Here is a 25267-nt window from a genome sequence, read left to right as displayed (position 1 = left end):
TCCAATGTTTCTTCGTGTTTCAATTGATGCAAATTGTGGGACTCGATGTGTGGCTGAGCTGCAGTCGCTGGATTCTGGTCAACCAGAATCCAAGGAGCCTTTGCTGTGTGGAGAGAGATGTTGTGCTTGGTCGAGGTCGAGGCCAATTTTGAAGTCGAGGTAGAGGCCAAGCAGGTAAAGTAACACCAGTGAATATACAATGGTCAGTCACTAGAGACTGAACAAGCACGTGCACCAATTCACGGGGGGCAAGAACATCACTCACTAGCGAAGGCACGTGCCTGACTTGGGAGGTAGGCTTGAGAAGAGAGTAGATTGAAATTTACAGTACCGATCCTCAAGTCATGGTCTTACAGCTCGTATGCAGACCATGTCTACACGCTCTCGCTATCACTGCCAACCTTGCTCGTCGAGACACTATCGAATCTCTTCTCACTCGCATGACCGGACGCCGCAGCAGCAGAAGAACGTCTTTGCCGGTGGGACATCAAAGCCCAAATTAGCAGAGCCACAGGTCCAACAACGGCCAATGTGACCCCAGCACCGATGCCTCCCGCAGCGGCAGCTGACAGCCCATCCCTTCCAGAATCCCCTCCGGTCGCTTGTTCCTGCTGCTGCATCTCCATCGTAGCATTAGCAGCAACACAAAACTCCGCTAAACTTCCACATGTCTGACACCACTCCCCAACACTCATCACTGCTTCGCCCTCCACCATCTCCTTGAACTCACCAACTCTCATCCCACCCACCTCGTCCACGGCCTCCAAGCCTCCAAGCGTCCAGCTTGTCAGATCATCTTCCTCGTCTGTCCCGTTGCGGAACAGAAATCGAACTCTCAAATCTTGGTCAATGCTGCCACGCTCTGGAAACGCAGCATCGTCTTCGTCGGAATAGAGCTCGAAAGCCATCGAAGCGGCATAGTCTGGCAATCCTCGGAAATCTGGGCTCTGAGACGGAAGATCCATGAGGCCGAAGAAAGCGAGAAAAGTGTCGTAGGACCCTGTCATGAGCGAAAATTTCGTAGCAGCATTATCTTCGATGACGGATGTGAGCTGGCGAAGGATACCGCCCAGGAGAGTGGACCCACTGATCGAGCGAAGTGGTTGCGAAGGGGAGTAATTCATGTCTATGGTCGTCAATGAATACGTTCGGTCTCGAAAGCAGGAGGTCGAGGAAAGACTTACTCCACTCCCACTCGTCAGCCAACCACTTCGCCCTCGCCAAATCTTCTTCCGAAATCTGATCCGCGACGCCACTACTGATGTTTTGACTCTTTGCCGTATTCAACAGATCGAACACATCATACGCCTTCGCGTAAGAAACATTCTCCCTTCCTAGAATCGGCCCCAAAAGATCCTCGAACTGCGCGTAGAAGTCTGCCGTGTTCTCAAGCGTAGCCTTACATTCCTCCGAATCACGATAAGTCTTCGAAGCAGCTGTATAAGCAGGACACTCATCATCACCTTTCAACCATATCATATCCGGTGCATTGTCCGCTTCGCCGTGAGCGTGAACATATTGGTATCCGATCAGTGGAGCGTCGCTGTTCGCTTCAGAAGACGACAATGTCCTCAAGGGAGGATATAATCCCTGAAGAAAGCTTTTTGCGGTTTGGTAGAGGACAGGTTGATCGGGCGCCGAGGCCCAAAGTTGAGTGTTGTCGACTTGATCTGGGGAGATGTTGCGGATTTGAGAGGTGGAGTTGGAGGAGATATAGAGGTTGCGGTAGAAAGTGCCGGAGTCGAAGCACTGTTGAGCTCCGAGAGAGGTCATTTGGTAGTTAGGAAAGACCTTGGAGGTTCCTGGTCGTTTGAGTGATTAGCGTCGTTTGTGATGCGGGTCTATAGAGAGACTTACGATCTCCATGACGGCTGAAAACAAGGACGCTGTGCACAGTTCTGCCGAGAACTGGACCTACAAGGGCCGTAAGGACAAGAGCGTTCTGAGTCAGCATAGCTAGAAATATGTTCTGTGTTGAATCTTGTAGCAGGTGAAGTTGTCAAAAATGGAGGAGAAACTGGGCTCCGTTCCCTATATCTGCTCCACGGGTTACCTCACGGATAGCACCTCCGCTCTACGATAAGCCTGCAGCTCTTCGTACTCGTCCTCGTCCACTCGTCACGGCGATCGTCGACAGGCCAAGCATGTTGAAGCCTGGGCAAAAAAACTTGGCGAGAGAAGTGAATGATTGCTCTTGAATGCGATTGTGCTTGTGAAGGCATGTGTCTTGGGTCCTAGTCCAAGCTGCTGATACATGAGTTCGGTTGATTGTGTGTGCTTTGATCTCACATTGCACATTCAAGTTATTTGCGTAAGAAGACTGATGCTGTCGGATTTTGGCCAAGTCCTGATAGCTCGCTGCCCCGCACCACAAAGAGAATTTTGTACCAATCGGGAAAGCAGCACCGAGCCACCGACGTTCTGTGCCTCTCGTGGGCTCCGCTTGACAATCAGAGAATTGAGTGACGTTGCATTAAGTCTTGTCGGAGTTGTGCGAGCATGCAGGTCTTCTGCACATGGCCAGGCGAACAGAGCCCGCAAGGGGACTTGGGAAGTCAATCCTGTATGTATGATTATGAAGACCAATCCCTACTGGTCGTCCTCCAATCCAACCATCTTCAATGAATCCTTCCACAGTCTCTTTTCCTTCTCCTCGTCGTACGCCCAAGTCTGATAACCATCATCATTCGTAGCCAGCGCGCCGCCTGCGGAGGCGAACGGCTTCTGCTCGACACAGTTGCTCAAATACCTACCGCCCTTGTGCTTCCATTCCTCGCTCAAAGCAGCATAAACAGAAGTGGACGCTCCCTGCGCCGGGGATTTCATGTACCTGTTGACTTCTTCATTGCCCTCATACTGCTTCATCATATCGGCCACGTGCACTTGGAGGCCCGTGGCAATACCGCCTGGGTGTAAGGATGTGCTGTGCAGGTTCCTGGCCCCGTATCGACGCTCCAGTTCGTTGGAAAAGTAAATGTTCGCTGTTTTAGCTTGACCGTAGGCTTTCCAATCATTGTAGGACCCAGCTTCGTCGAAGTTGTAATCGTGGAAGCGAACCTCACCACTGCGATGGCCCATGCTGGAGACTGAGACAACTCTGGAAGGGAAGTCAGAAGAGGCTGACTTCAACAGAGTGTCCTTGAGCAGCTGGAAGAGATAGAAGTGACCTGTTCGAGGGAGCATAAATTTCAGCAAACTGCTTTCGATGTGAATTGCCTCAATGCCAAGCTTACCAATGTGGTTTGTACCGAACTGCGTCTCAAAGCCATCTTTAGTCTTGCCCTCAGGCGTGGCCATGACTCCAGCGTTGTTGATGACAAGATTAATGCGGTCCGTCTTGCTGAGAATGTCTTGAGCGCCTTGCTTGACAGAAGAGAGGTCGTCCAGTGTCATTTTCACGAGCGTGATCTTCCCACCTTGAGTATCGGCGGTGATCTCATCGACGACCTTCTGCCCTGCAGTACGTCAGCTTTGTGCTCAACACTAACAGTGGACAGCCGCACCTTTGGACACGTCTCGCGCTGTTCCAAAGACATGAGCGCCTGTGGCATACAGTGCTCTCAAAGTCTCTATACCAATGCCACTGCTGACACCAGTGACCACGAATACCTTGTCTGTCAGCTTGCCGATGAGGCCTTCGTCTTGCACGATCTGTAATGCAGTCGGCCTGGCGTCGCCGGGACCTTGCGAGTTCTTGTGAGCATCCGCGTAGCGTGACATGATTCGGATAAGCTGCTTGGTGGTAGTGACTCGAGTGAAGCGAATGGGTGATGTGATTGGAGTGCGAATGCCAGAGAGGAGTATGCTCTTTGCCATCTGCATTCAGCTGGGAGGTTCGCTCCTTACTTATACCTTCCTCAGCTTGGGAGCTCTTTCTGAGCCTATGCGGCGTCAGTGGCACAACATATCAATGACGGCTTGGATAAGTGCTGCGAGTGCGCCCGCACTGAGACACGGGTGCACTCGCCGTGGGAATCACATAAGCCATACGACATCTGCATAGATCATGTCAGCCGTGTGGTATGTCATCCTGTGTTCCCAGCGATTCAGGGCACATCGTGGCGTTTTGCCAACTGCGGCCGCAATGTCCGCACCGCCAAGACGTGCACATCTTCCGTGCGGACGTGCACAAGTCTCAGGAATGCGCTTACACAAAACATTCTCTGGCGAATGACACAAATCTTCCTTCCCTCTCGATGCGAGGCCATAATGGTGATTGCTACATGCATACGAAGCCAATGTGCTCCATCTGCCGGGATGAGCAGTTTCGTAAGGTGAGAACAATGGAAGCCCTACTAAGGATGCAAACGTCATGTACAGCATCCGACCAGTGGCTCAGCTGTGTCGTTCACACTGTAGATGTTGGGAAAATTTGTAGCTATTACCGCGTGCAGTGTACCAGTCGCCCGTGATTGTCGCACTGGACATTGATTCCAGAAGTGGGTAGCTAGGATTGCAACAAATATCCTGTGCTCCAAGCTTTGCCCATCGCGGACTGCTGACTACATGTACAGTCAAATCGCTGAATACTGTTGTGCGTGTCTCCTTCCCAGGCTCACTAACTCGAGAACGGACGGTGGTGACTTGGACGGGCAGGCAGCACACTCATACTCCGCTGCCACACGTACTGTGTCAGCAAGAACTCGAGTTTCCCCTCGTGCCTGCGAAGCCTTGGGCCTGGCTGCTATACTGTTCACTGCAGGACTCCTTGTGACTGCCGAATTCTTTGGTCCTGCCGGGCTGCAACCGCCGCATCAGGAGACATGTCCTCATACAGAATCCGGGCGCCTGTCTTGACCCGACCCACGCAGCTGTACCAGCGCTGCTTGAGAGCTTCGGCTCCTTCTGACACCGGCGTACAGCGAGATGGAAGCTACTGTGTGTGGCACCAGCTGTCAAATCGGACTGGAAGCAAAGAAGAAGCTTGTTGCACTGTCTTGGCAACCATCCCGCCCGCCAGCACGCGCGAGGATCGTTTGCAAAATCCAATCCTTTTCCACCCTGCAATAGAACAACACCAAGAGATGCATCGTTAGCGACATTTGATCCCGATGGGGAGCTCACATTCATCGGTGCAGCACCAGCAGACAGTTGGTGACACAACGAATCATAATACAAATGAGTTCTCCTTATCAACAAGCTTCACGGCAACGCTTCGGTGGCATCGTCTTCACCGGTAGACCACTTCGAAGTGGCATGACCCGAACAAAATAGTGCTTCAAAAAAGGGACAACTTTGAATCCTTCGACCCACTTACTTACAGGCACCGAAGGATTGCCATTGGCCGATCGTCCGTCCTGGAATCCTGCGCTCACCTACTTATGCCGCTACACCCGCTCAACATCCCATCAACGCGTGAAGTAGCGCTTTGCAGATGCTGAAAATGTTCTCGAAGCGACTGAACAGGCAGACCATGCTGTCGATCTGTTCGGAGAAATGTGGAGATGCCTCTTTTGGGCACTTCGTCTGGCAGGCTGCATCCAGTCGGATAGTTGCAGTATATTGAATTCTGGAACGATGAGATCAAAATAGACTCTGCGGCCTACACTAATGAGCGTCAACGCAACCGAGTTGGCTCTGAAGATCAAGTATAAGTACTCGGGTCTTTCTTCACAAAGTCAAAACTTCATCAGCATACAGTCTCCAACAGTACACAACTAGTCTACTCAATCAGCTGAAGATACACAAGCAAAACTTCCAGAAAATGCAACTCCAACTCCTCACCCTCGCCACCTTGGCCACCACGGCCCTCGCCTCCGCCCTCCCAGCAACCTACTACGGCGAGCTCGAAACCCGCCAAAGCAACAACTGCACCCAATACTGTTCCGTCTCCGCCGGCTGCGTCTGCACCGTCCGTCCCTCAGATTGCTCAGCCTTCTACACCGTCGAATCTGGCGACACCTGCCTCAGCATCGCCAAATCCTTCTCCAACTTCACCGTTACCCAATTCTACAAATGGAACCCCTCAATCGGCCAGACCTGTTTCGGTCTCCAGGCTTATGTTCCGGTTTGCATTAACAGTAAGCCAAACCCCCTCCATCATCGAAACGCTATTCCACTTGACCAAATTTTTGGTCCTCCGCATACTGACACGTGAGCCAGCACCATGGTACCAATTCACCCCTCCCGTGCAACCTGATTTCGGCACGCACTACACTCCAAACCAGACTCCTGTGCCCGTCATGCCAAACATCATTTCCACGTGCCAGGAGTATGAGTTGATTGAGCCTGGAAAGAGAGTTGACACGCTTGCTGTGGAGAACGGTTTTGAGGAGAGCCAGTTTGCGGAATGGAATGGAAATTCGACGACCGCTTGGGCTGCGTACTGGGCTTGCGTGAAGGCTTGAGTCTGCGTGGGAATATTGATAGGAAAAATAGAAGGGAAGCTCCCTGAGAGCGGTCGAATTGATGGTCATGACAAGCATACAAATCGGCAGATCAGCAGAGCATGGCTCAGACAAGACGGCGGCATAGCGCAGGCATCCATATTTGAATACGGACAACATCTTAAAAAAAAGATCCTTGACAGCACACAAAATCACGATTGTGCTACGAAAAGTGTTGAACAGTCAATTCAAAATATTGCTTAGTCGCTTTTGGATCAAATCCCACCACCTCTCCTTACAACTCTTTCAAATCCTTCCCACTCGTCTTACTCTTCAACGCAGCCTCAACTCTGCGCCTCAATTCCTGCGCATCAGGAATAGCAGCAGCTTGCGAACCTTTCCGCCTCTTCACTTCTTCCACAATCTCATCAACAAACTCATCGAATTCCTTACCCGGTTCCGAAGGGACACCGAGCGTCGCACCAGACATGTGCTCGTAGCTGTCCGTCTTCTTGAGTTGCGGTCTGCCACCTCGTGCTTTGACTTTCTTCGATAGCCAGGCTTTGCCAGGTGTGGCGAGGAAGCCACTCGAAAGAGCGACTCCGACGACGGCGTAGAAGTAGACACGCCTCCAGGCTAAGAGACTATCGTGGATGGAGAGCAGGATGAAGGGTGTGGTGGTGAAGGAGAAGACGAGCTGTGTGACGAGCCAGGTGAAGACGTCGTAGTAGGGTTTGTACTTCGTTGGTCTCGTGCCATCTGGTGACATGAAGAACGGACGTATGAGGCGACGCGCATCTGCTTGAAATTAGTGATGTCACTTCTCATTTCTGATTTGACTTACTCTTTGCCACATTCTGGATAAAGCTTGCGAGCACAAATGCCAAGTAGTAGCCCGGTGCAAAGCCATGCCAGAAAGCACTGGTAACGAAAGTCGCCATGCTGGCCCTGAAGCCAGGCTTCTTTCCTTTTGGTGTCACACGCAGGTAGATGTAGTTCCGCAGCCAGTGATTGGTGTTAATGTTCCAGTTGCCAAGGTAGGCATGAGTGTTCTGAGCAAGCTCAACGCCCCAAGGCTTGATGTTGGTAAGACGATCCCAGTCGGGCTTTTCAGTTTTCGGGTTGAGTCCTTTATAGCCTATTCCGGACAGGATACACGCGCCCTCTGTCAAAGTCCATACGCCGTAGTACTTCATTCGCTGAACGAAGTTCATGGCATACATGTGGAAAATGCGCTTGAAGATGTTCATCTTCGCGTACTCGTCACTCAGAAGCAATTCGGGGTAGAAGTATGCTGATAGCTGAAGGAAGCCCAGCGTCCAGAGCAAGCCAGTAACAAGCTTGAACATGGCTGGAGTGGCACTTCTGGGAATCTTTCGCTTTTTGCGCGTGGCTGGCGCTTTAGCAGGGTCAGTCCCTGGTGGAAGCTGGAACATAGTCGTGTTGAGCCATCTCTCATAGTCGGCATAATCGAAAGCAGGACCGATCATGATTGAGGGGAAGAACGCCACAAACCCAGCATAGTCCAAGAGGCCAGGCAGTTTCCTAATCGCCCTCTCCTTCTGAACATCATTGAGGTCTTCATCCTTTTGCGTGCCATCCCAAACATTCCAGCAGAAAGCAGAGAGCTTCATTACGAGGACCATTTGGGCGCCCGTGATGTCGACTGAGCTCGGACTGTTCTCGATCATGCGATAGATGTGGCTGACAGACATGTGACCCATGAGGAAAGTGAAACCAATCCATGGCATGTAGGGTCCCTGAATGTATGCGGCGATCAAGTAGGTTCCAACCGCGTCGAAGAGCACAACTGCCAGACCGCTCCAGAGGTCGAACAGCCCGACCAGGTAGAACAGCGCGACGCTGGGAAAACGTCAGCAGAAAGGTCTACGGTGGCACGTTTGCGGAACTGACGATATGCTGAAGACATTCTTCAAGTGTGGTCTGTCGTCGGGAAGACGCTTGAGAACGGCAGCGAGTGGGTAGGACAATAGGAACGAGGTTATGAGCTTGACTGTCACTGTGTTCAGCGAGGGCCCAGTCCCTATCGAGAAGGAACGTACGTTCATCTGTCGAGGCCCCGAGCTTGCCTGCGACGAAGTCGAAAGCTAATCCAACGTCAGTACTCACTCGCTTCGAAGCATGCGGCTCTGTTTCTTACGAGTATTGATATATGGCAACATCTCCGCCTGTTTGTCGAGCCAATTGGCCCGTTTGTGACGTAGAAAGCAGTCTTTGTGAGATTTGCTCAATCCATAGCACGATTGCAAACTTGTCTTCGCACGTTGAGTGCTTCTCGGCGCTTGTGTTTGCTAGGCTGGCAAGAAATGTGAAACAAGAGAAGTCGACCAGCAAGCATCACGCGGCAGAAATCCGCAAGCCTCTCTACGTCAGGGCTTGGCGCTCCGATATGCACTGACAGTTGGAACGGTGAAGATACGAAAGCGAAAACGACATGCTGACTATCACAAGGCTCTGGCAATGGACATGCATGTTCTGATATATAATGAGACAAGAACTGTCCAAAAGAGCCATGTTCTCATCTGGGTATGCCTCCAAAGTCTGGTATCATCACATTCCAAGACCCAAAAACAAAAACTTCGCCAGGCGCCTCGCTGAGCACAACAACAATAACCATCCAGAACAAGAAACAACGACTTCTTCATCCATCCCAAGCATCAACCCAGCCCTCCCCAAGCTCCACGAATTCTCCGTGCCAATTGTATGTCCTTTTGCATAATCGTTACACGCTTCGCGTGGATAGCGCAAAGATTCGAGTCTTCGAACAAATGCACCAAAAAAGCCTCGGCGGCTTCTTGTAACGCTTGAATAGCTTGTGATTGCCACCTTGTGACTTCCGATCCAGGAGGCGCGACATTCATGCAAACTTCGCGAACCTATGCAATCATGTCAGTAGCTGAATGATCCTCCTGCCACGCGCTTGACATGGACATACCAATCGCGAAAAGGGCAGCTTCGCAACCAACAGCTCCGTAGACTTCTGATACCGACGAATCTCCTTCAAAGCCACTGTGCCAGGCTTATATCTGCGCTTCTTCCGCGGACTTTCTGCTACGCCGCTACTGCGTCTGGGCTCTTTTCCTCCTCTGCTCGCTCGTCCTCCTCTGCCTCCTCTTGTGGGTACCATTCTGCCGCGCGACGGAGTTCCTGCTGAGCCTGTACTCGTTCTCCCACCTCTTGAAGATGTGGCCGCTGTACGTGCCATCATGGCTGGAACGGAGTCTTCTGACTTTCTTTCGTATCCTTTGTGCCAATCGCGTGTCCAATGTCGCGCGGTCCTGTCTGGTACAGAGGGATGTGTTCGTCGAGGGCGAATCCAGACGCGTCGCAAAGGTGAATCGAAGGTCGTCCAAGATGCGCTTCTGTTCTGATCACGATCGCATCATCCTTCTACGCGAAATGCCGTATGTACCAAGCGATGGAAAGGGTATTGTGGTGTTGGTTGCTGCGTTCAATGTCGTATGGTAGCGACTTCTGTTTACGCTTCGGAATGCAAGCCCAGCCACGGTTGTCCCTGTTCGTCGGGAAAGCGCGTGGCTGGTGGCCGCGCGCTAAATCACGATAGGGCTTATCGCGTGCTGGCAGTGACGGCACCCGGCGGCGGCAGAAGGTTCTCCAAACAAAGGAACGACGACAGCTGGCCATTCGATTGATCAATTCACTGATCGCAACAACGACTCTATTACCGACGCGGAAGCTTACGGGTCTTGACAGCGAACACCAGAATAGCATCGCACATCGAAACCCTTCCCACTACCGCCTCGACCGCAACGAAACCCCCTTGGCCTGGACAGCATCAGTCAGCATGGCCGCCATCATGGGCGGAGATGGCGCGGGCGCTTTACCGCTGGAGCAATGGTTCTTCGAGATGCCCGTGTGCACGCGATGGTGGACAACAGCGACAGTCGTGACAGGTGTCTTGGTACAATGTCAAGTCCTCACACCTTTCCAGCTGTTCTACAGCTTCCGCGCCGTCTTTCACAAGCAGCAGGTACGCGTGCTTCCAGACTCACCCAAAGACAAGTTCACTTAGCTGACATGCATTGAAACAGTTCTGGCGCCTCATAACAACATTCATCTACTTCGGCCCACTATCGCTGAACCTCGTCTTTCACATATTCTTCATCCAACGATATGCGCGAATGCTCGAAGAGTCGGCAGCTTCGGTGGCGCATTTCAGCTATATGCTCGCGTACACGGCCATCACGTTACTCGTCGTCGCCCAGCCGCTCTTTAACCAAGCTTTCCTTGGGACAACACTGAGCAGTACAATGGTCTACATCTGGGCGAGGAGGAATCCGGATACGAGGCTGAGTTTCCTCGGCTTGTTGACCTTCACTGCGCCTTGGCTGCCATGGGTGTTGATTGTCTTCAATGTGGTGTTGCACGGACATTGGCCGAAAGATGAGCTGTGCGGGATTGCAGTTGGACATGGTAAGTTGATGAATACAGGTTGCGGTGGGAGCATGAAGACTAATTGGCTTTGCAGTCGTCTACTTTTTCAACGACATCTATCCTTCGACCCACGGTGGTCATCGGCCACTGGATCCTCCGCAATGGTGGATCTCGCTCTTCGACAGACGACCGTTAGCCGCACCCGAGACAGATGTACACGCGGCGGCGTTGAACAGAGACATTGCCGCACCTGCTGTGCCGAACGTCGGTTGATTACAGTCTTGCACATATCATGAATGAACGAATTTACTTGTCCCTGTGAACTTGTCATCTGTATACCTTTCCTTTGATTGAGCAAGTGCACTTGTCTCGGTTGATCCTCCAGGGCAAAGCTACGGCAATTCTGAACCCTTCATCCTGACTTGATCCTCTGAGAAAAATCGAGATTTGAAGAGCACAATGCGACCAGGGACAGCAAGAAAGAGCAATGTCTGAGTTTTATGATCTAGAGCAATGCTCCTTGAAGCATGGATTTTGGGTCTATCTCTATTTGCATTTACCCAAGTGAGAAAGATCCACTCCGCAAGAAATCTATTCAAATCTCCCATTAGGCGCTCGCATAAGCTAACGGCGTGCATTAGATGCTCGCATACGCTTGTTGAAGAAGGCTGTCTGGTCTACGGTGAAGCTCGTGATCTTGAAAGGATTATTGGATCTGGAAAGCTCGCGCAAACGTGAGGACGTTTTCGCGCAACGCTCGGGATTTGACACTGACATCGGCTGAGCCATTCGCTAATGACAGCGCTCGAGTATTCATTCCCCAGAAATTCGGCTTGAGAAGCGCCAGGGGTGACAAATACTGAGCGCAGTCTTCTTGTGCTGGATGGCAGCTGTTTCAGCCGGGGCTTTGGCATGTACAGCTATGCACAGGTGCTATTAGCTGGAGGCGCAAAATGAATGCAGAGTGAATTACCCAGGCAAACTTCACGTGTAAAATGATGTCCCGGGCATTTTCTTCGGGCGGGGCGTCTGAACAATGTCAAGTCGCTGCATCTTCGTCTTCCATCCTAGTGCTTCCGTGAGGCGGGAATCTTGCAAAGACCAGAATCACGAATGCCAGCACCGCAACACCACCATTGACAGCGAATGTCAACGAAGGCTGTCCAATCGCTGCGAAAGCGGAGAAGATATATCCAAACAGTCCAGTCGTTGCTAGCCTTGCTGCCATCTCCACCAGACTGATTGCACTCAATGCATCTGCACGCTGCGCTGGAGAGCACATTTGTAGAATAGTGCCCTTGGCTGCAGATCCTGTGCCGGCGGCCAGAGGTAGCACAATAGAGACGACGTACATGTGCCACCCTTTGGAGCTGAAAGTCGCAAGGGCAGTCAGAATACCGTCCACGAGGATACTGTAGCGCGTGTAGTACAGATCGAAAACGAACGATTCTTCTTGGCCGTTCTTTGGTCTCGGTGGCTCAATGGGCTCTTCTCCGCCGGCGATGGGTTCCGGTTCAAATTCACGAGGATCAGTGGGCAGATTTGGGATGTCAGACTCCTCAATCTTGACCCTCTCGTAATCGTCATCTCGGCGCTCCGTCCAGCGTCTTCCAGCTGCGATGATCGCGGGGAACGCAAAAGTCAGGAAACAGCCTCGAATCAGAGAGTTGATCGAGATGAGCCAGCCGTTCTCCGTCGTGCCAAAATCGAGAACATCCGTTGCGTACATCTGAAGCAAGACAGGAATGTAGCCTGTAGCCAGCAATGCTGTGAATGCACCAGCACCGAGAAGTATGATGCCGTACTCTGTCGTGACACGACCATCTTTCAGTCTCCACCTCGATGGTACAAACATGCGCAACGGATCGAAGAAGGAGGACAGTGACCTGGTTCGCTTTTGCATTTCCGGATCGAGATCGACTTTAATCCATGGAAGGAAGAGAAGAATGTAGATGGTGGAGAGTAAGAACAATCCGAGGGTAATCCGGAACGGCCATATGATCCCGAGTAAGTCAGCGGAATAACCTCCCAGTAGAAAACCAAGTGCGGTGCCGAAAAACGCACAGCCCTGCAATCGCCCAAGCGTAGCTGTTCGCGCAGATGGCACAATCACTTCTGTGGCAAACGAGTTCAGGGCCAGAAGATAGCCTGCAGGTCCGCCAATAATTGTGATGGCCTGCGAAGCCTGAATGATCCAGATGCCCAAGCCGCCCCCGAGTTGTACACCAACATTTTGTACAGCAAGTCGAACGGCAGGCCAGAAGACGCTGCTCAGGAGAGCGGACTTGACGCCGAATCTTTTGATGGTCCACGTCGTGTAGAAGAGGTTGAGCACTCCGAACAGCGTCGTCCCGGCTCCAAGTAGGGCTACTGCTCTCGCTGTGCTAGCTTGAATTTCTGTAAGATGGCAACGATCAGGTAACGTCCCAGGGTCACGATGGTGCTTATAGTACTCTTCACATGTCATCGTTCCAAATACATAGATCAGTCTGTTCTCGCAGTTAGTACCTTGTTGCCTTGCCGACTATGAAAGGACTTACGGAACTTGCGTCACGCCAAACGACAGACTGACGATTGTGCTCGTAAACAACAAACGCAATACAACGCTTGCACTCCATTTTCCTCCATCGCCATGCTGTACTGGGCCGTGGTCACGATGCTTGTTGCCGAGGAGTGGCGCACGCTCCGATATCGTTGACTCGGCTATTGGTCCTGAGTGATGGCCAGGACGACCTTCGCCTGCTGCTGTCATATTGAACGAAACCTAGAGTCAGACAGAATCGCATCCATACGCATGGCTAAACCAAAGCAAGCAGAAAGTCAAAGAAAAAAAAGAAGTCTGGTTGGATGTAGTCGCGATTGCGTGCGTGTTGCATCTGGCTAACCCGACGTTCGGCGGTGAGCTTGGCCGAGATAGCCCGTGGAGGTGTGGGACCTGCCTGTTGCGCGAGGCTATAGGAGGGTGACAAGCACTGGACGGGTAGCCGGCAAAGTGCTGCATGCCTTTGGGGATTGGAGAAGCAGATAAAGAAAACGACCAGAGTCGATTCTTGCAGGGCGTGTGACGCTTTGAGCGCCCATGTTGCACTTCTGCAGTTGGCAGTGTCTTCAGGTTGACCGTCCTCACCTAGTCCTGGCCTTAAACAATGTGATCGTCGGAGGCCTCATCGGTTGTCGGTGTGCACCGACAACGTTCATGATGACCGACATGGTTGGTTATGCGGAATGGATGAAGAAGAGGTGTACGACAATGTGGAAGAGTTGGGTTGGACGCTCGAAAGTTGTGGCTCAGGTGTGCAAAGTTTCGGCCAGGCAGCCACAGCCCCGCGTCGTGGCTGCTGGTGTGGTATTGGCTTCCTTCCTGCTATTGGTTCTCACCTTCGACGTGAACTCCGACCTCCTTTCTCACCACTCGTCTCGCCGTCCACATATTAAGCGCCTGCTCGAGCCCAGCAACCACAAGGTGTTTCGCCTCGAGATCCGAGGAATCGTACAAGCCAGCAGCTCATTGATTGTGCTCCTTGCACTAGTCGTAGTATCCGACAGCGACAAAACGCCTGTTCCTATCATGTCAGCCAGACGCCCAAACACCTCAAACTACAATGGCCGCCTCGGTACTTGTAGCGTCTACAAGACGTGCTCGGTGCGTCACTGGAACATCTGAAGCCGTGCGAGCCAGATACACGACCAATCAAGACGCGTGTCAAAGGAAACTTCTCTTTCCGTGATCGACATGTCCTTAGCCCTGAAGTCAACGAAATTATCCATACGCCACTGTACTATCGAACTTGGCATGGCGCGACAGGAGGCAAACACGAACTTTATAGTCTCAAGATGTGTATGGGGCCTGCTGTCGCAGCTTCACCTCCGCCACAGATGAGTCGCAAGAATGGCCGATGATGCATTTGCCCCAATCGCGGGCTTCCTTACGAGCTTGCTGGACCCAAAGCCTCCGAAAACGAAGAAAGACGATGCGGAACCTACGACGAGAACCAGGCGATCACGGACACAGACTGAGCCTGAATCGACTCTGTCCTCCGTTGCGACCGCGCCCACTCCCGCAGAGTCATCGACAAGCACTGTGGTTGTGGTGACATCGATTAGCGCGGTGGCTCCCAGTGTCACAAGTACAACGGACCCAACGACGTCTCTGGAGCAGCCCTCGAGTACCACATCCTTACCGGCAACCACGACCGCCTCTGTGCCGACTGCGGCAATCTCAGCGATTGTTCCAAGTCCAAATTCTGTAAACACGGGCGCTATTGCTGGAGGTGTCGTGGGTGGTCTTGCGGTGTTGGCAATCTTGACCATGGGCCTCGTATGGCTACTACGGCGTCCTCGAAAGACAACGAACGAGAAGGCGGTCGGCAAGGACGAATATCAAGGCTCAGTGGTCAGCCTAGTGGCATATGGGAAGGACGTTCCAGGTGGGTGTCGGCCGAATTTGTGCGCATTGCGCTAGCCCATTAACACTCTGTACAGAATCGCGCCGCTCAGATTCCATATGGGACTCTCGTCCTGACTCCCCTCCCCGTGCGATACCGCCAGCACATTTGCCTGCTCCTCCTCTGATCTACGTGACCGACGAATGCGACACGAGGCAACTGCTGTGCGAGCTACCTGGATCGGAACCGGTAGCTGAGATGGAGAGCGCGCAGAAATATCATGCGTATCGACCCAAGCCATCGTAAATCTGCATTGTGCTTAATCAAAACGCTTTCTAGGGTCTACAAATCGTACGCAAGGCTATGAGACCATATGCTTTCCTAGGCTATGAATGGATGGGAACCCGTGTCGTTACTACATGTCCAGAAATGATTGGCGACACTGGATCGACTCAGTTGCACTTTCGACCAAAGCACAGTTAAGCCTGCTGCGCTTATTGTCTTTGCAACCCATAGGCCGGAGCATCAAGCGACGAAGACGTGGTTCGGCCCGGGCGCCAGGCATGCATATCTCCGAGCTCTCAAACATTTGGCCAGGCTCGTACAAAGCCATGCTCCCGAAGCACTAGAGATCTACACCAACGCGGAGAGGCGGCGTAGATAACAGGATGTTCATGCATGAACACTCCAACGCTGCCGGTCAGCAATCGATGCTCTCAAGTCTACGATGAAAATCGCATAGTGCAGAGATTCTCACTGCGACATCTCACGGACGCCCACAGCCATCACCATGGCACAAAATTCAACATATTGCAGTGTCTGCCGCGAACCACGCTCGGGTTTCGTAAACGGAATTGCAGAGCACGCCGCGAACATGATTGGAAAGCATTGCCGATAAAGATAACGGCGGCGCTGAGAAAGAGTCCGCACGAAATTGATGGGAGACTCTGTATCTAGATGATGTGTCTTCAACTGCTCGGTCTCCGCTGCTCGCGCAACGGACACATCTCATCGCAGCCCGTCATCCCACTGCACAGCGCGATGATATATTGCAGCCGACTTCGCAGCGCAGGACATTAGCGCAGACCAGGGCATCACAGCCTGCGGGGCTCGTGTGTTGACTGGATCACCTCCTCTCTCTTTAACAAAATTCCTCACCGCAACACCAAATATGTTCTATTGCAATATCATAACAAAGTGAATCTGTCCTGCGTTCCATCTTTACCAATCAAGAACCCAATCCGCCAGGATTTCTTGGCCCAAACGTTCTCGATTGCAGCCCCGCTATCTGGCTGGCTGCAGGGAAGATCTCGCCACCAACAACCCCCGTTAGCCGTTCTTACCGAAATGTCGCCCATATTACTAAAGAAGCCGAGAGCGGCAGATCATGGTTGTTATTGGCTGGACACGAAAGAGTGCAGGACAAGCTTCATGGCACCTTTCCTGCTACGGCAAAGCTGTTGTTTGAATGCCGGTTAAGCACAAATCTTGTGAGAAAAACGTGCTTTGCCTTGTGGGAGGGGTGCAAGTGTGTATCACGCGTGGCGCGGCGTGGTGTGGTGTTCATGTTACTTTCAGATTCTTTCTGCTGGTGTAGCAGTAGCACGGTCTGACCGCACTTGCACTCGGGCGTGAGGCGGTCGTCGCTCTTGCTGTTTTCCAGGTTCTGCCACGCTGGATATCGAGACTGGTGTCTCGTGCCTTTGTCCAAGATGCCGCGGGATCTGGAGAAGCAAGCCCAGCATGGCGAACCACAGGAAATCGTGATTGAATCAGCGCCTCCAGCGACAAGACTTCCTCAGCGACCGCTGACGATGCAAGAGAAATTGGATGCGACAAGAATCCAGTCAAGAGACATTGATTCCCGGGACGCGTCTTCTGCTGGCGATAATGGACACACTCTCGATCACAGCCCTCCAGACTACGACTCAAAACCCGATGGTTTTACCAAACTCCGCAACTTCGAAGCCGCCCTCGACAGAAAACTCGGCATCGAATCCGAAGCAATTGATCGCAAGCTCCCTGAAGACCGCAAACCCCAGCCATGGCACGCACAACTCAACATGGCTCTAATCTGGGCCAGCGGTACACTGAACATCAGTTGTTTCGCCACAGGTTTCCTCGGCTGGCAATTCGGCCTCAGTCTCAAACAATCTATCCTCATCGTGATCTTTGGTTCTCTCCTAGGAGGTGCTTTACCAGGTTTCTGCGCTACAATGGGAGCCCCCACAGGTCTCCGACAAATTTCCATTTCGAGGTATAGTTTTGGCTGGTATCCGAATAAAATCATCGCGGCATTGAATACAATTCAGCAACTGGGATGGAGTGCCGCGGGATGTATAACTGGAGGGCTCGCCTTGACTGCAGTGTCGAATGGGAGTGTTTCGATTGTGGTGGGAATCATCATTATCGCGACGTGTAGTCTGGTCGTCAGTTTCTTCGGACTACGGGCCATTCTGGTTTATGAGAAATATGCTTGGCTTGTCTATTTCATCATTTTTATGGTGATATTTGGACAGACTGGGCAATATACCGACAACAGTACGCCTTCTTCACTCACGGGAGCGGATTTTAGCGGCACGGTCCTCAGTTTACTGGCGATTGTCTATGGATCTTCGGCTTCGTGGGCTACGATTGCGAGTGATTATTATGTTCACTATGCTGTAGATGTTTCGAGAACGAAGGTCTTTTTGATGACGACGTTTGGCGTGGCAATTCCCACGAGTATCGGAATGCTTGCTGGCTGTGTGGTCAGCTTCGCGATGAATAATCGACCGGAGTGGCAGGATGCTTATGAGAATCGCGGGCTTGGGTTCTTGATCAACCACATGTTGACTCCGAACGGGTGGGCGAAATTTGTCCTCGTCTTGCTTGTGCTATCTGGGATCAACAACAATATCATGAACACATACAGCGCGGCTCTCTCCTGCCAGCAATTTGCTCGTCCTCTGGCCAAGGTTCCGCGCATCTTCTGGACGGTCATATGCTACGGAGTGGTCATTGCTCTCGCACTGGCTGGACGCAACAATCTCTTGGCCTATTTGCAGAACTTCCTCGCGTTGCTCGGGTACTGGTGCACGTCGTACTTCGTCATCGTCTTCAGCGAGCATTACTTCTTCCGAAAAGGCGACTTTGCGAATTACGACCTGGCGGGATGGAATGATCCTGCGAGGTTGCCCGTCGGAATTGGCGGAGCTACAGCTTTCGGGCTAGGCATCGTTGTCTGGGTTTGCGGCATGGTGCAGACTTGGTTCGTGGGACCAATTGCAAGACAAATTGGGAGTTCGGGGGGTGACGTGTCGAATGAGCTGTGTTTGGTCGTGACGTTGGTTGCGTATTGGCCTGCTCGTTATCTCGAGTATCGGTATGTTGGTCGATAGCATGCAATCATGAAATTTGCGGCTCGTAAAGAAAAATACTTGTCATGATTGTTAGGTTTCTGTCTGATGTGTCTCATACTGTGTCATGTCGTCTTAATTGTGGTGTTTCTCTGTAAATAGTCCCTCGGGTAGAGTCCACATGCGGACAAGGTTGCTGTGCCTGAATCCTTGCAGTCATTAATTCATTCCGCCATATCTCACTAGACGTCCTTCAATCATCCCAGAAGTCTCGATCGTTCTGTGATAGCTTCTTGTTCGCTTTGCTTCGAGAGATCAGGCTCAGGCTTCAACCAAGCACGTAGCCTGCTACCCAACCCGGGGCTATGCCACTCATGCTCCTCACGAGTACCATCTTCCTTAACCTCAAGCTCGGTACCAGCAACCACTCCGGAGCCAAAGAAAGGGTTGAGATTCTTCAGGATCCAGATCAGAGCAGCCAAAAGTAGTAGTCCAGCTATCGTCGCAAAGACAGTCACGATGATGCTGAGGAGTGTTGTAGTAGAGCAGCCACATCCGAGAGCTTTGGTTCTAAGCTCCCATCTCTCGGACGCAAGTGGACATATGTTCTTGTGCTTTACTGGGTCTGTGAGAGCTGAAGCCGGTACACAGGTCGAGGAGAAAGGACACCAGCCGCAGCCATGCTTGTCGTGTGTGCAAGAATAGCAGTCTTGTCGCCTCCAGCAGGCAGCCTCGCGGTCCGTGATGGTCACGTTGGAGACTAGGTCGTCGAAAGTGGTGAAGGATGCCTGGGAATCCATCTTGTGGCATATATGGCCCTCTTGACGTCGTATCAAGTGATGTTGTATCGCTGTCGTTGGTGAACAACGATGTTCGTTGGCAAGTGATGTATCAACGATGTTCGTTGCACGTGATGTTCCAGCCATGTCGACTGCCATCGTCATTGCCCAAGCCAAGCACTGGGATCAAGCTTGCGGAGAGCACGAGCCGCCACACGCTTCGCGAGTTCGATGCCGAATCTCACGCGACGACGTGTGAACGGCGGAGAGCAGCGACCGCTTCAACAACGCTGCCAACGGCCGGATCAGTGTGCACGACATGTCGCCGAACGACTGAACGATCCTGAACGACGCTGCGCACCATGGCAGCTCTCACACCCATCACCGCTCTCGATCCCGAAACGAGACCTTCGCCGGACAAGACGATTCGTGCCGTCGTGTCGTTGTATTGGCCGTACAGCTCTTCGGCCAAGCAGTGCGCCTTTCTACTGACCGATCCCGACCCTCGGCTGAGAAGCCGACGAGGACAGGTCCGCGTACGCTTCACTTCGGCCAGCGCGACTGCAGTGGCACAGGGCAAAATTGGTATCGGAGATGAGGTCTTGCTTGACCTACGTGGTGCTCAATGGTCGAGCTACAGCTCCACAGTCTCGACGCCAGGCAAGAGTGTTGAAGGGGAGCTTGTCTATAGAGGGGACTTGAGCCTGCGGGTTGTGAAAAAAGCTGGAAGCAACGAGGCGATCGATCAGCGCATCGATGTCAATGTGTCCACGCCACCTCCAGACGAGGACCAGTCAGTGCATCAAACACCGGTCAGGAATACGAGAGTGGCGAGCTTAAGAGACAGCTTAGGAGCAGTGGATCTTGTGCCGATATATTCAAGTCCAGCATTCATTCGGAGACAGAGGCTTTCTGGGGACGGCTTCGGCACTGGAACTGAGTACGATCCTTTCGCGGACATCGATCGGGAGCTGGAGGATGAGCAGCCGAGAAAGAGGCAGCGTATCAGCGACGTGAGTTTCTGGAGATTCGCGGATAGAACGCCTAGCCCACAGAAGCAGACGCCAGCGGAGAGCGTAGATGAGCAAATCGATGCGGATGCGGCGATATCAGGTGTCAGACATGAGGTCGACGTTTCGAGCGGACGAGGTGGAAACGCCGGGCCCAGTTCGAACACTTCACTGACACCTTCATCGTTACCCGCCAAGCTCTCGCCGCTGCCACCAGCGAAGAGCGATCTTGCACAACCGCTGCAAGACCCTCCCGTATCGATGTTGCCACCGCCTTTGCCTAAGCTACGCATGCCGGATAATCCATTCATAATGCAGTCTAAGGAAAATCATGACGACTCGACGCAAGACCCCAAGCGGCCTGTCACGCCGGAACTCAAAGCTGTGCCAGGCTACACACTACCAATACCTTCGCCGTTTCCACAAGAGTCAGCACAGCCGTCGATCGAATCCGAGCTCGCCACAGCCCAGAGTATTGCCAGACAGCGAGAGCCAAGCACTTCTCCGCGGCGGGAGGACAGAGTCAACGACGAAGTGCGGCTTGAGATCAACCCTACCGTTGCTGCTCTTGCTCGCTCGCCATCACAGGGGTCACCGCAAAGGTCGACCAAGAGCGCGCAAGAGCGAGCTCGGAGACGCAACCAAGCGCCGCGGTCCTCCGGCAGTCCAAAGTCCATACGTGCTTCCAGCAAGCAGTCACATGTGTTTGGTAGCCAGACCGCGTATCAGTCTCAGTCATACGGGATGCTCAGACAGGCCCCCGACAGCAGCCAAGAAGTCTATCCCGACCATCAAGGTTCGGGCTCGGACACGGAAGAGGACGAGGAGATGCAAAAAGTGTACGACCAGCGTGCTCGGAGCCATGCCCGCGAAGTGCTCGAGCGTGAAGGCGTCAAGATTCGAGATTGGGTTCATCGTGACGATGCTGCTGAAGTCATTGAAGACATGGGTGAACGGCCTGAAACGAGTTCGGATGAAGATTTTGACGATGAGTATGATGACGAAAGTAATGAAGACGATGACATGCTAGACGCCGAGGACGATGACTATGAGGACGAGATTGACGTTCATCTCGTTACTGGTTTGCGTTCTCCGGACCCTTCACAGACTACAGCCAGACAGAGCGTTACAGACAAAGCAGCGGAGTCCCCTATCGACATCTTAGGCCCGGTTTCGCAAAGACCCGCGCACGAGAGACCGAAAATTTCATCTCCTGGAGGACTTAATGTTGATGAGCCGATTGGAGAAGGATCAACCGCAACTTCGGTCATGTCTTCCCAGCCTGCCGTCATGTCCACGGAGCTGGTGGCAAACGAAAAGGTATCAGCGAGGATTTCCGCATCGAGCGAAGCTGCTGCTGCTCGTCCAGTGGCCCAGAGCGCGCCAGCACAGACAGAGCGAAGGCTGCCGCCGAAGACGCCAGAGAAGACAATACAGAGCCTATTTGGGTTTGGCTTCGGCATGGATGGCACGAACGATGTGCCATTTGAGCCAATAGAGGTCACTAAACCCACACCACAATCGGAGAAGGAACGCATAATGAAGAGGACCTACAGTAGCTTGTTCGGCTTCAAAGCATCTCCGTCACCAGAGGAAGAGCGCGCGCCTGCTCCACAGATACTTGAGACTTCAACACCCTTCGGCACTGTGCAGCGAGAAACGTCGAACGTCGAGGTGCCCTCGGCTCAGCCGCAGGGCGCTCCAGTGGCCCGACTCGACGCTTTCGTCGGTCCTCAGGCTCCCTCTGATGCGAGTCACATCTCCTCAGCTGCTGCTACGGCTGGTACCGCAGCTTCTAATGCCGTACCCCGGCAGCACGACCCCATGCATATTGACGAGCCGCTTGCTGAGTCTCAAGGGGATTCCCAACTCATAAGTGAGAGCCAACCAGTGCAGTCGATACCAATGGTGGATGTGGCAGTATCGCAGCCAGGAATCGGTTCAAATTTGACCAGTCAAGACGCTTTCCCTTCACTCGAAGTGCAGCTTTCCGAGACATCTCAGCCGGAAGTGGAGCAGCAGGAGGACCATGTACTGCGGAACGAGCAACATAGCGTTTCTTCCCTAGATCAGCCAGCACGATTCCCTAGGCCAACATCACAGATTGCAGTTCCACTTGACTCCCAGGCATTGGGTGCCATGCCATCTGCGGAGTCGATGTCTCAGCAGCAGGCCTCTGTCAATGACGATGCACCCTTTGACGACGAGGCGCTCGTGGCGTCCATGCTGAGGGATGCAACTCCCGTGCTACCCAGCTCGCAGGTTCTGGCAGGCGATGTGGCGACATCCGTAGACAATTCAGGCGAACAGAAACCACGATCCTCGCCAGCGATTCCGAGGACCAGTGAGGAATCTTCACATGCGGCCCCGAAGGAAGTCCGAAAACATGCTCCTCTTCCCAGTACAGCTCCAGTCCGATCTCTGGGATCTGAAAAGGTCGATGCTCCTCCAACCAGTACTGCACCCAAAAGGCCTCAGGTGGAGGTCGTCGATCTTGATACAAGTGATGAATCGGACGCTGACGATAATGTACCGCTGCCATCTCAGCCAGTGCAAATTGACACGATCGAATCGCACGATATCCTCGCTGACATTGACGACGTCGATGATCGGTCATACAGTCCTACCGAGGTCGCCTCCTCACCTGCGGTAGGAGAGTCTGCCGACGTCGACATGCTGGATGCGGTGTCTGACCTCGACGCCTCGCACGAGGTCATTCCCGAGCCGGACGTTCATCATGCGGACACTTCCGCTCCAGCTACGATGCAGCCCAGCTTTTTTGAAAGCGAGATGCAAGCCAGTGGGATTGAAGTGCCTACAGCCATGCCATCGGGTCTTCCATCTCAAAGCCAGATCAGTGAAGCACCTTCAACGCAATCGAAGGGTAATAAAATGGCCGATCACTATCACTACTTCTCATTCCAGTCAATCGGCTCAGATGATGATATTTCTGAGGCTGAAGATGAAGACGCTCGCGTTGAGCTCACTGAACAGGCACCTCAGTCTGCGACTGTCAATGAACAAGTGACGAGAAAGGCGCAGAGTCGACTTGAAGTTAAGGTCTCATCGATTCCTGACGAACCTGTTGACACAGAGTCGCAGGCTGCGGCACAGCAGTCACAACGGCCAGCACTTCCCAGCCCCAAGGATTCTCAGCCTCCACAGCAGACATTCTCCGCTGAGACGCAACATCGCATTGAATCTCAACCCTTTGAAAGCCAGCTGCCGTTCCCACCGCCTCCAAAGCATGCTCTGCTGCCGACTCCAGAGATCACTAACGAGGGACTGAAACTCGCAACGGAAGCGCCCATAGAAGAGGAAGCGCCCCCTGTCACTCCTAAGAGGAAGCACACGCGCAAAACATCTGCAAAAGAGAACATGGCCACCGTGCGAAGGTCTCCCCGCAATGCTGAGACACAAGCCGAGCACGAGGTGCAAGAAGCAGCTGTCACCAAGCGACAGACAAGAAGTCAACGCACAGCCTCACTCGAGCCCGCTCCAGCCTCTACGAGGCGACAAACAAGATCGCAGCGTACATCGTCTCCTGAGCCCTCACAGATCAGCTCTAAGCGCCAGACCAGGTCGCAGCGCACAGTCTCTCCTGAGCCTGCTCAAATCGACAGCCAGCGGCAGACTCAGCGGCAGACAAGGTCGCAGCGCACGGCGACTCCTGAGACTACCAAATCAAGCGTGGCCTCCTTTGACAGCAAGCTGCTTTCTCCGGCCCCTACAAAGCCTGTGAGACGGTTACCTAGAAAGTCGCAGGCGCTGATGGAGTCGTTCGAGGAGGCTGCAGAAGCGAGAGGTGACAATGCTCCTCAAGTGAAGCCGATGAAGCAAACCGCTAAGAAGTCGATGAGGAAGCAGTTGAGTCAGCAACAAACTGAAGACGAGGACAAGCAAGAGCGTGCTGACGAGGATGCGACGCTGGTTCCAGAGCAGATGCATGTCGAGAGTGCAGATGACAAACAGACTTCGGCGCTGGAGACTCCAAGCGCTGCTGCACCTAAAACGCCTGGCAGGAAATCACTGGCTTCTCGATTGGGCCAGGTACCTGAAGTGATCTCTTCTTGGTTCTCCCCTCGCCGCTCGACACGCCAGCAACTCGAAGAAGACTCTACTCTTGTGGCCGATGCCACCAACGAGAAAGCGGATCTGCTACAGAGAACAACTTCAAACGGCCTCATCACCTCATCTGCATACTACACTCCACTGTCGAACCTCCACGAAAAGCTCAATCCTTCAAGCCAGCCCGGCGTAGACAACACAATCGACATTCTTGCAGTCGTGACAGACGACACCAAAGCTCCCGAACGCGCCAAAGGCGGTCCAAGAGACTACTTCACCATTTTCAAGATCGCTGATCCTTCCTCTTCCACCCCGGCGAAGGTCTCCAGTATTCAAGTCGAAGTCTTTCGACCCTGGCACGCAACTCTACCCGTCGCTCAGAAAGGCGATGTCATACTCTTGCGCAGCTTCGCCGTCAAATCTCGAAAACGCCAGCCTTATATCTTATCGACCGACGCGAGTGCTTGGCTTGTTTGGAGGTTCGGTGAAGATGCACAGCGGCCTGGAAGTGCTGGAAGTCCTAAGCGGTCTACGGGAAGAGGTAGTCTGGTGGGGCCAGGAGTGAGGGAAGAGGTAAAGGGTCCTCCAGTTGAGCTAGGGAGTGAGGAGAGGCAGCGTGCGAGGGAATTGAGGGAATGGTGGCAAGGAGCGTCAGGTGGTACTGGTGCTGCAGAGGCCGAGACGTGATGTGCAGTCGCTCGATGCTTGTTCAACTGCAATGCCCGATGGTATATGGCAGCAAGTACCACATGTGTCTTAGCAGGATTGGTATCATTATCAAGCAGAAAACCGCGCAATCAAGCAAATCCTCATCCTCAACTTCATTCTACTGCGTGCCATTGTACTTCTGATTGATCCCTGCGTCACTGGATTTGCCAGTATATTATTACAGAGAAGGACAAGTCTATTCCCATGCCAAAATCATGAATGCGCCCAATGGTATCT

The 25267-nt window shown here is 52.9% G+C and overlaps 11 protein-coding genes across 11 annotated transcripts; 5 read left to right on the top strand and 6 right to left on the bottom strand.

Annotated features, from left to right (window-relative positions):
* Positions 1 to 374: 374 nt before the first annotated feature.
* CKM354_001057400 (uncharacterized protein) lies at positions 375 to 1954 on the bottom strand (the record flags this gene model as incomplete). The annotated part of the gene is made up of 3 exons (XM_044806036.1): positions 375 to 1126; positions 1185 to 1802; positions 1858 to 1954. 3 exons carry the CDS (start codon positions 1952 to 1954, stop codon positions 375 to 377), a joined length of 1467 nt encoding a protein of 488 aa, XP_044661971.1.
* Positions 1955 to 2589: 635 nt separating this feature from the next.
* CKM354_001057300 (uncharacterized protein) lies at positions 2590 to 3720 on the bottom strand (the record flags this gene model as incomplete). The annotated part of the gene is made up of 3 exons (XM_044806035.1): positions 2590 to 3167; positions 3234 to 3455; positions 3504 to 3720. The coding sequence occupies 3 exons, from the start codon at positions 3718 to 3720 to the stop codon at positions 2590 to 2592; spliced, it is 1017 nt and encodes a 338-aa protein (XP_044661970.1).
* Positions 3721 to 5704: 1984 nt separating this feature from the next.
* CKM354_001057200 (uncharacterized protein) lies at positions 5705 to 6347 on the top strand (the record flags this gene model as incomplete). Its single annotated transcript, XM_044806034.1, has 2 exons — positions 5705 to 6020; positions 6103 to 6347. The coding sequence occupies 2 exons, from the start codon at positions 5705 to 5707 to the stop codon at positions 6345 to 6347; spliced, it is 561 nt and encodes a 186-aa protein (XP_044661969.1).
* Positions 6348 to 6621: 274 nt separating this feature from the next.
* Positions 6622 to 8509, bottom strand: CKM354_001057100 (lysophospholipid acyltransferase; the record flags this gene model as incomplete). Its single annotated transcript, XM_044806033.1, has 5 exons — positions 6622 to 7124; positions 7171 to 8189; positions 8241 to 8346; positions 8390 to 8434; positions 8488 to 8509. The coding sequence occupies 5 exons, from the start codon at positions 8507 to 8509 to the stop codon at positions 6622 to 6624; spliced, it is 1695 nt and encodes a 564-aa protein (XP_044661968.1).
* A 495-nt stretch (positions 8510 to 9004) lies between these two features.
* Positions 9005 to 9555, bottom strand: CKM354_001057000 (uncharacterized protein; the record flags this gene model as incomplete). The annotated part of the gene is made up of 2 exons (XM_044806032.1): positions 9005 to 9223; positions 9283 to 9555. The coding sequence occupies 2 exons, from the start codon at positions 9553 to 9555 to the stop codon at positions 9005 to 9007; spliced, it is 492 nt and encodes a 163-aa protein (XP_044661967.1).
* Positions 9556 to 10152: 597 nt separating this feature from the next.
* On the top strand, positions 10153 to 11015 carry CKM354_001056900 (uncharacterized protein; the record flags this gene model as incomplete). The annotated part of the gene is made up of 3 exons (XM_044806031.1): positions 10153 to 10338; positions 10400 to 10781; positions 10837 to 11015. 3 exons carry the CDS (start codon positions 10153 to 10155, stop codon positions 11013 to 11015), a joined length of 747 nt encoding a protein of 248 aa, XP_044661966.1.
* A 766-nt stretch (positions 11016 to 11781) lies between these two features.
* Positions 11782 to 13494, bottom strand: CKM354_001056800 (uncharacterized protein; the record flags this gene model as incomplete). The annotated part of the gene is made up of 2 exons (XM_044806030.1): positions 11782 to 13231; positions 13283 to 13494. The coding sequence occupies 2 exons, from the start codon at positions 13492 to 13494 to the stop codon at positions 11782 to 11784; spliced, it is 1662 nt and encodes a 553-aa protein (XP_044661965.1).
* Positions 13495 to 14631: 1137 nt separating this feature from the next.
* CKM354_001056700 (uncharacterized protein) lies at positions 14632 to 15433 on the top strand (the record flags this gene model as incomplete). Its single annotated transcript, XM_044806029.1, has 2 exons — positions 14632 to 15169; positions 15225 to 15433. 2 exons carry the CDS (start codon positions 14632 to 14634, stop codon positions 15431 to 15433), a joined length of 747 nt encoding a protein of 248 aa, XP_044661964.1.
* Positions 15434 to 16839: 1406 nt separating this feature from the next.
* Positions 16840 to 18507, top strand: CKM354_001056600 (uncharacterized protein; the record flags this gene model as incomplete). The annotated part of the gene is made up of 1 exon (XM_044806028.1): positions 16840 to 18507. One exon carries the CDS (start codon positions 16840 to 16842, stop codon positions 18505 to 18507), a length of 1668 nt encoding a protein of 555 aa, XP_044661963.1.
* A 215-nt stretch (positions 18508 to 18722) lies between these two features.
* CKM354_001056500 (uncharacterized protein) lies at positions 18723 to 19265 on the bottom strand (the record flags this gene model as incomplete). Its single annotated transcript, XM_044806027.1, has 1 exon — positions 18723 to 19265. One exon carries the CDS (start codon positions 19263 to 19265, stop codon positions 18723 to 18725), a length of 543 nt encoding a protein of 180 aa, XP_044661962.1.
* Positions 19266 to 19606: 341 nt separating this feature from the next.
* CKM354_001056400 (uncharacterized protein) lies at positions 19607 to 25009 on the top strand (the record flags this gene model as incomplete). Its single annotated transcript, XM_044806026.1, has 1 exon — positions 19607 to 25009. The coding sequence occupies one exon, from the start codon at positions 19607 to 19609 to the stop codon at positions 25007 to 25009; it is 5403 nt and encodes a 1800-aa protein (XP_044661961.1).
* Between the last annotated feature and the right edge of the window lie 258 nt (positions 25010 to 25267).

Source organism: Cercospora kikuchii (genome assembly GCF_019650295.1).
Source record: "Cercospora kikuchii DNA, contig_00007, whole genome shotgun sequence".
Taxonomy (NCBI): Eukaryota; Fungi; Ascomycota; class Dothideomycetes; order Mycosphaerellales; family Mycosphaerellaceae; genus Cercospora; species Cercospora kikuchii.
The sequence above is the reverse complement of the archived record's forward strand: the minus strand, read 5'-3'. Positions and strand labels throughout refer to the sequence as shown.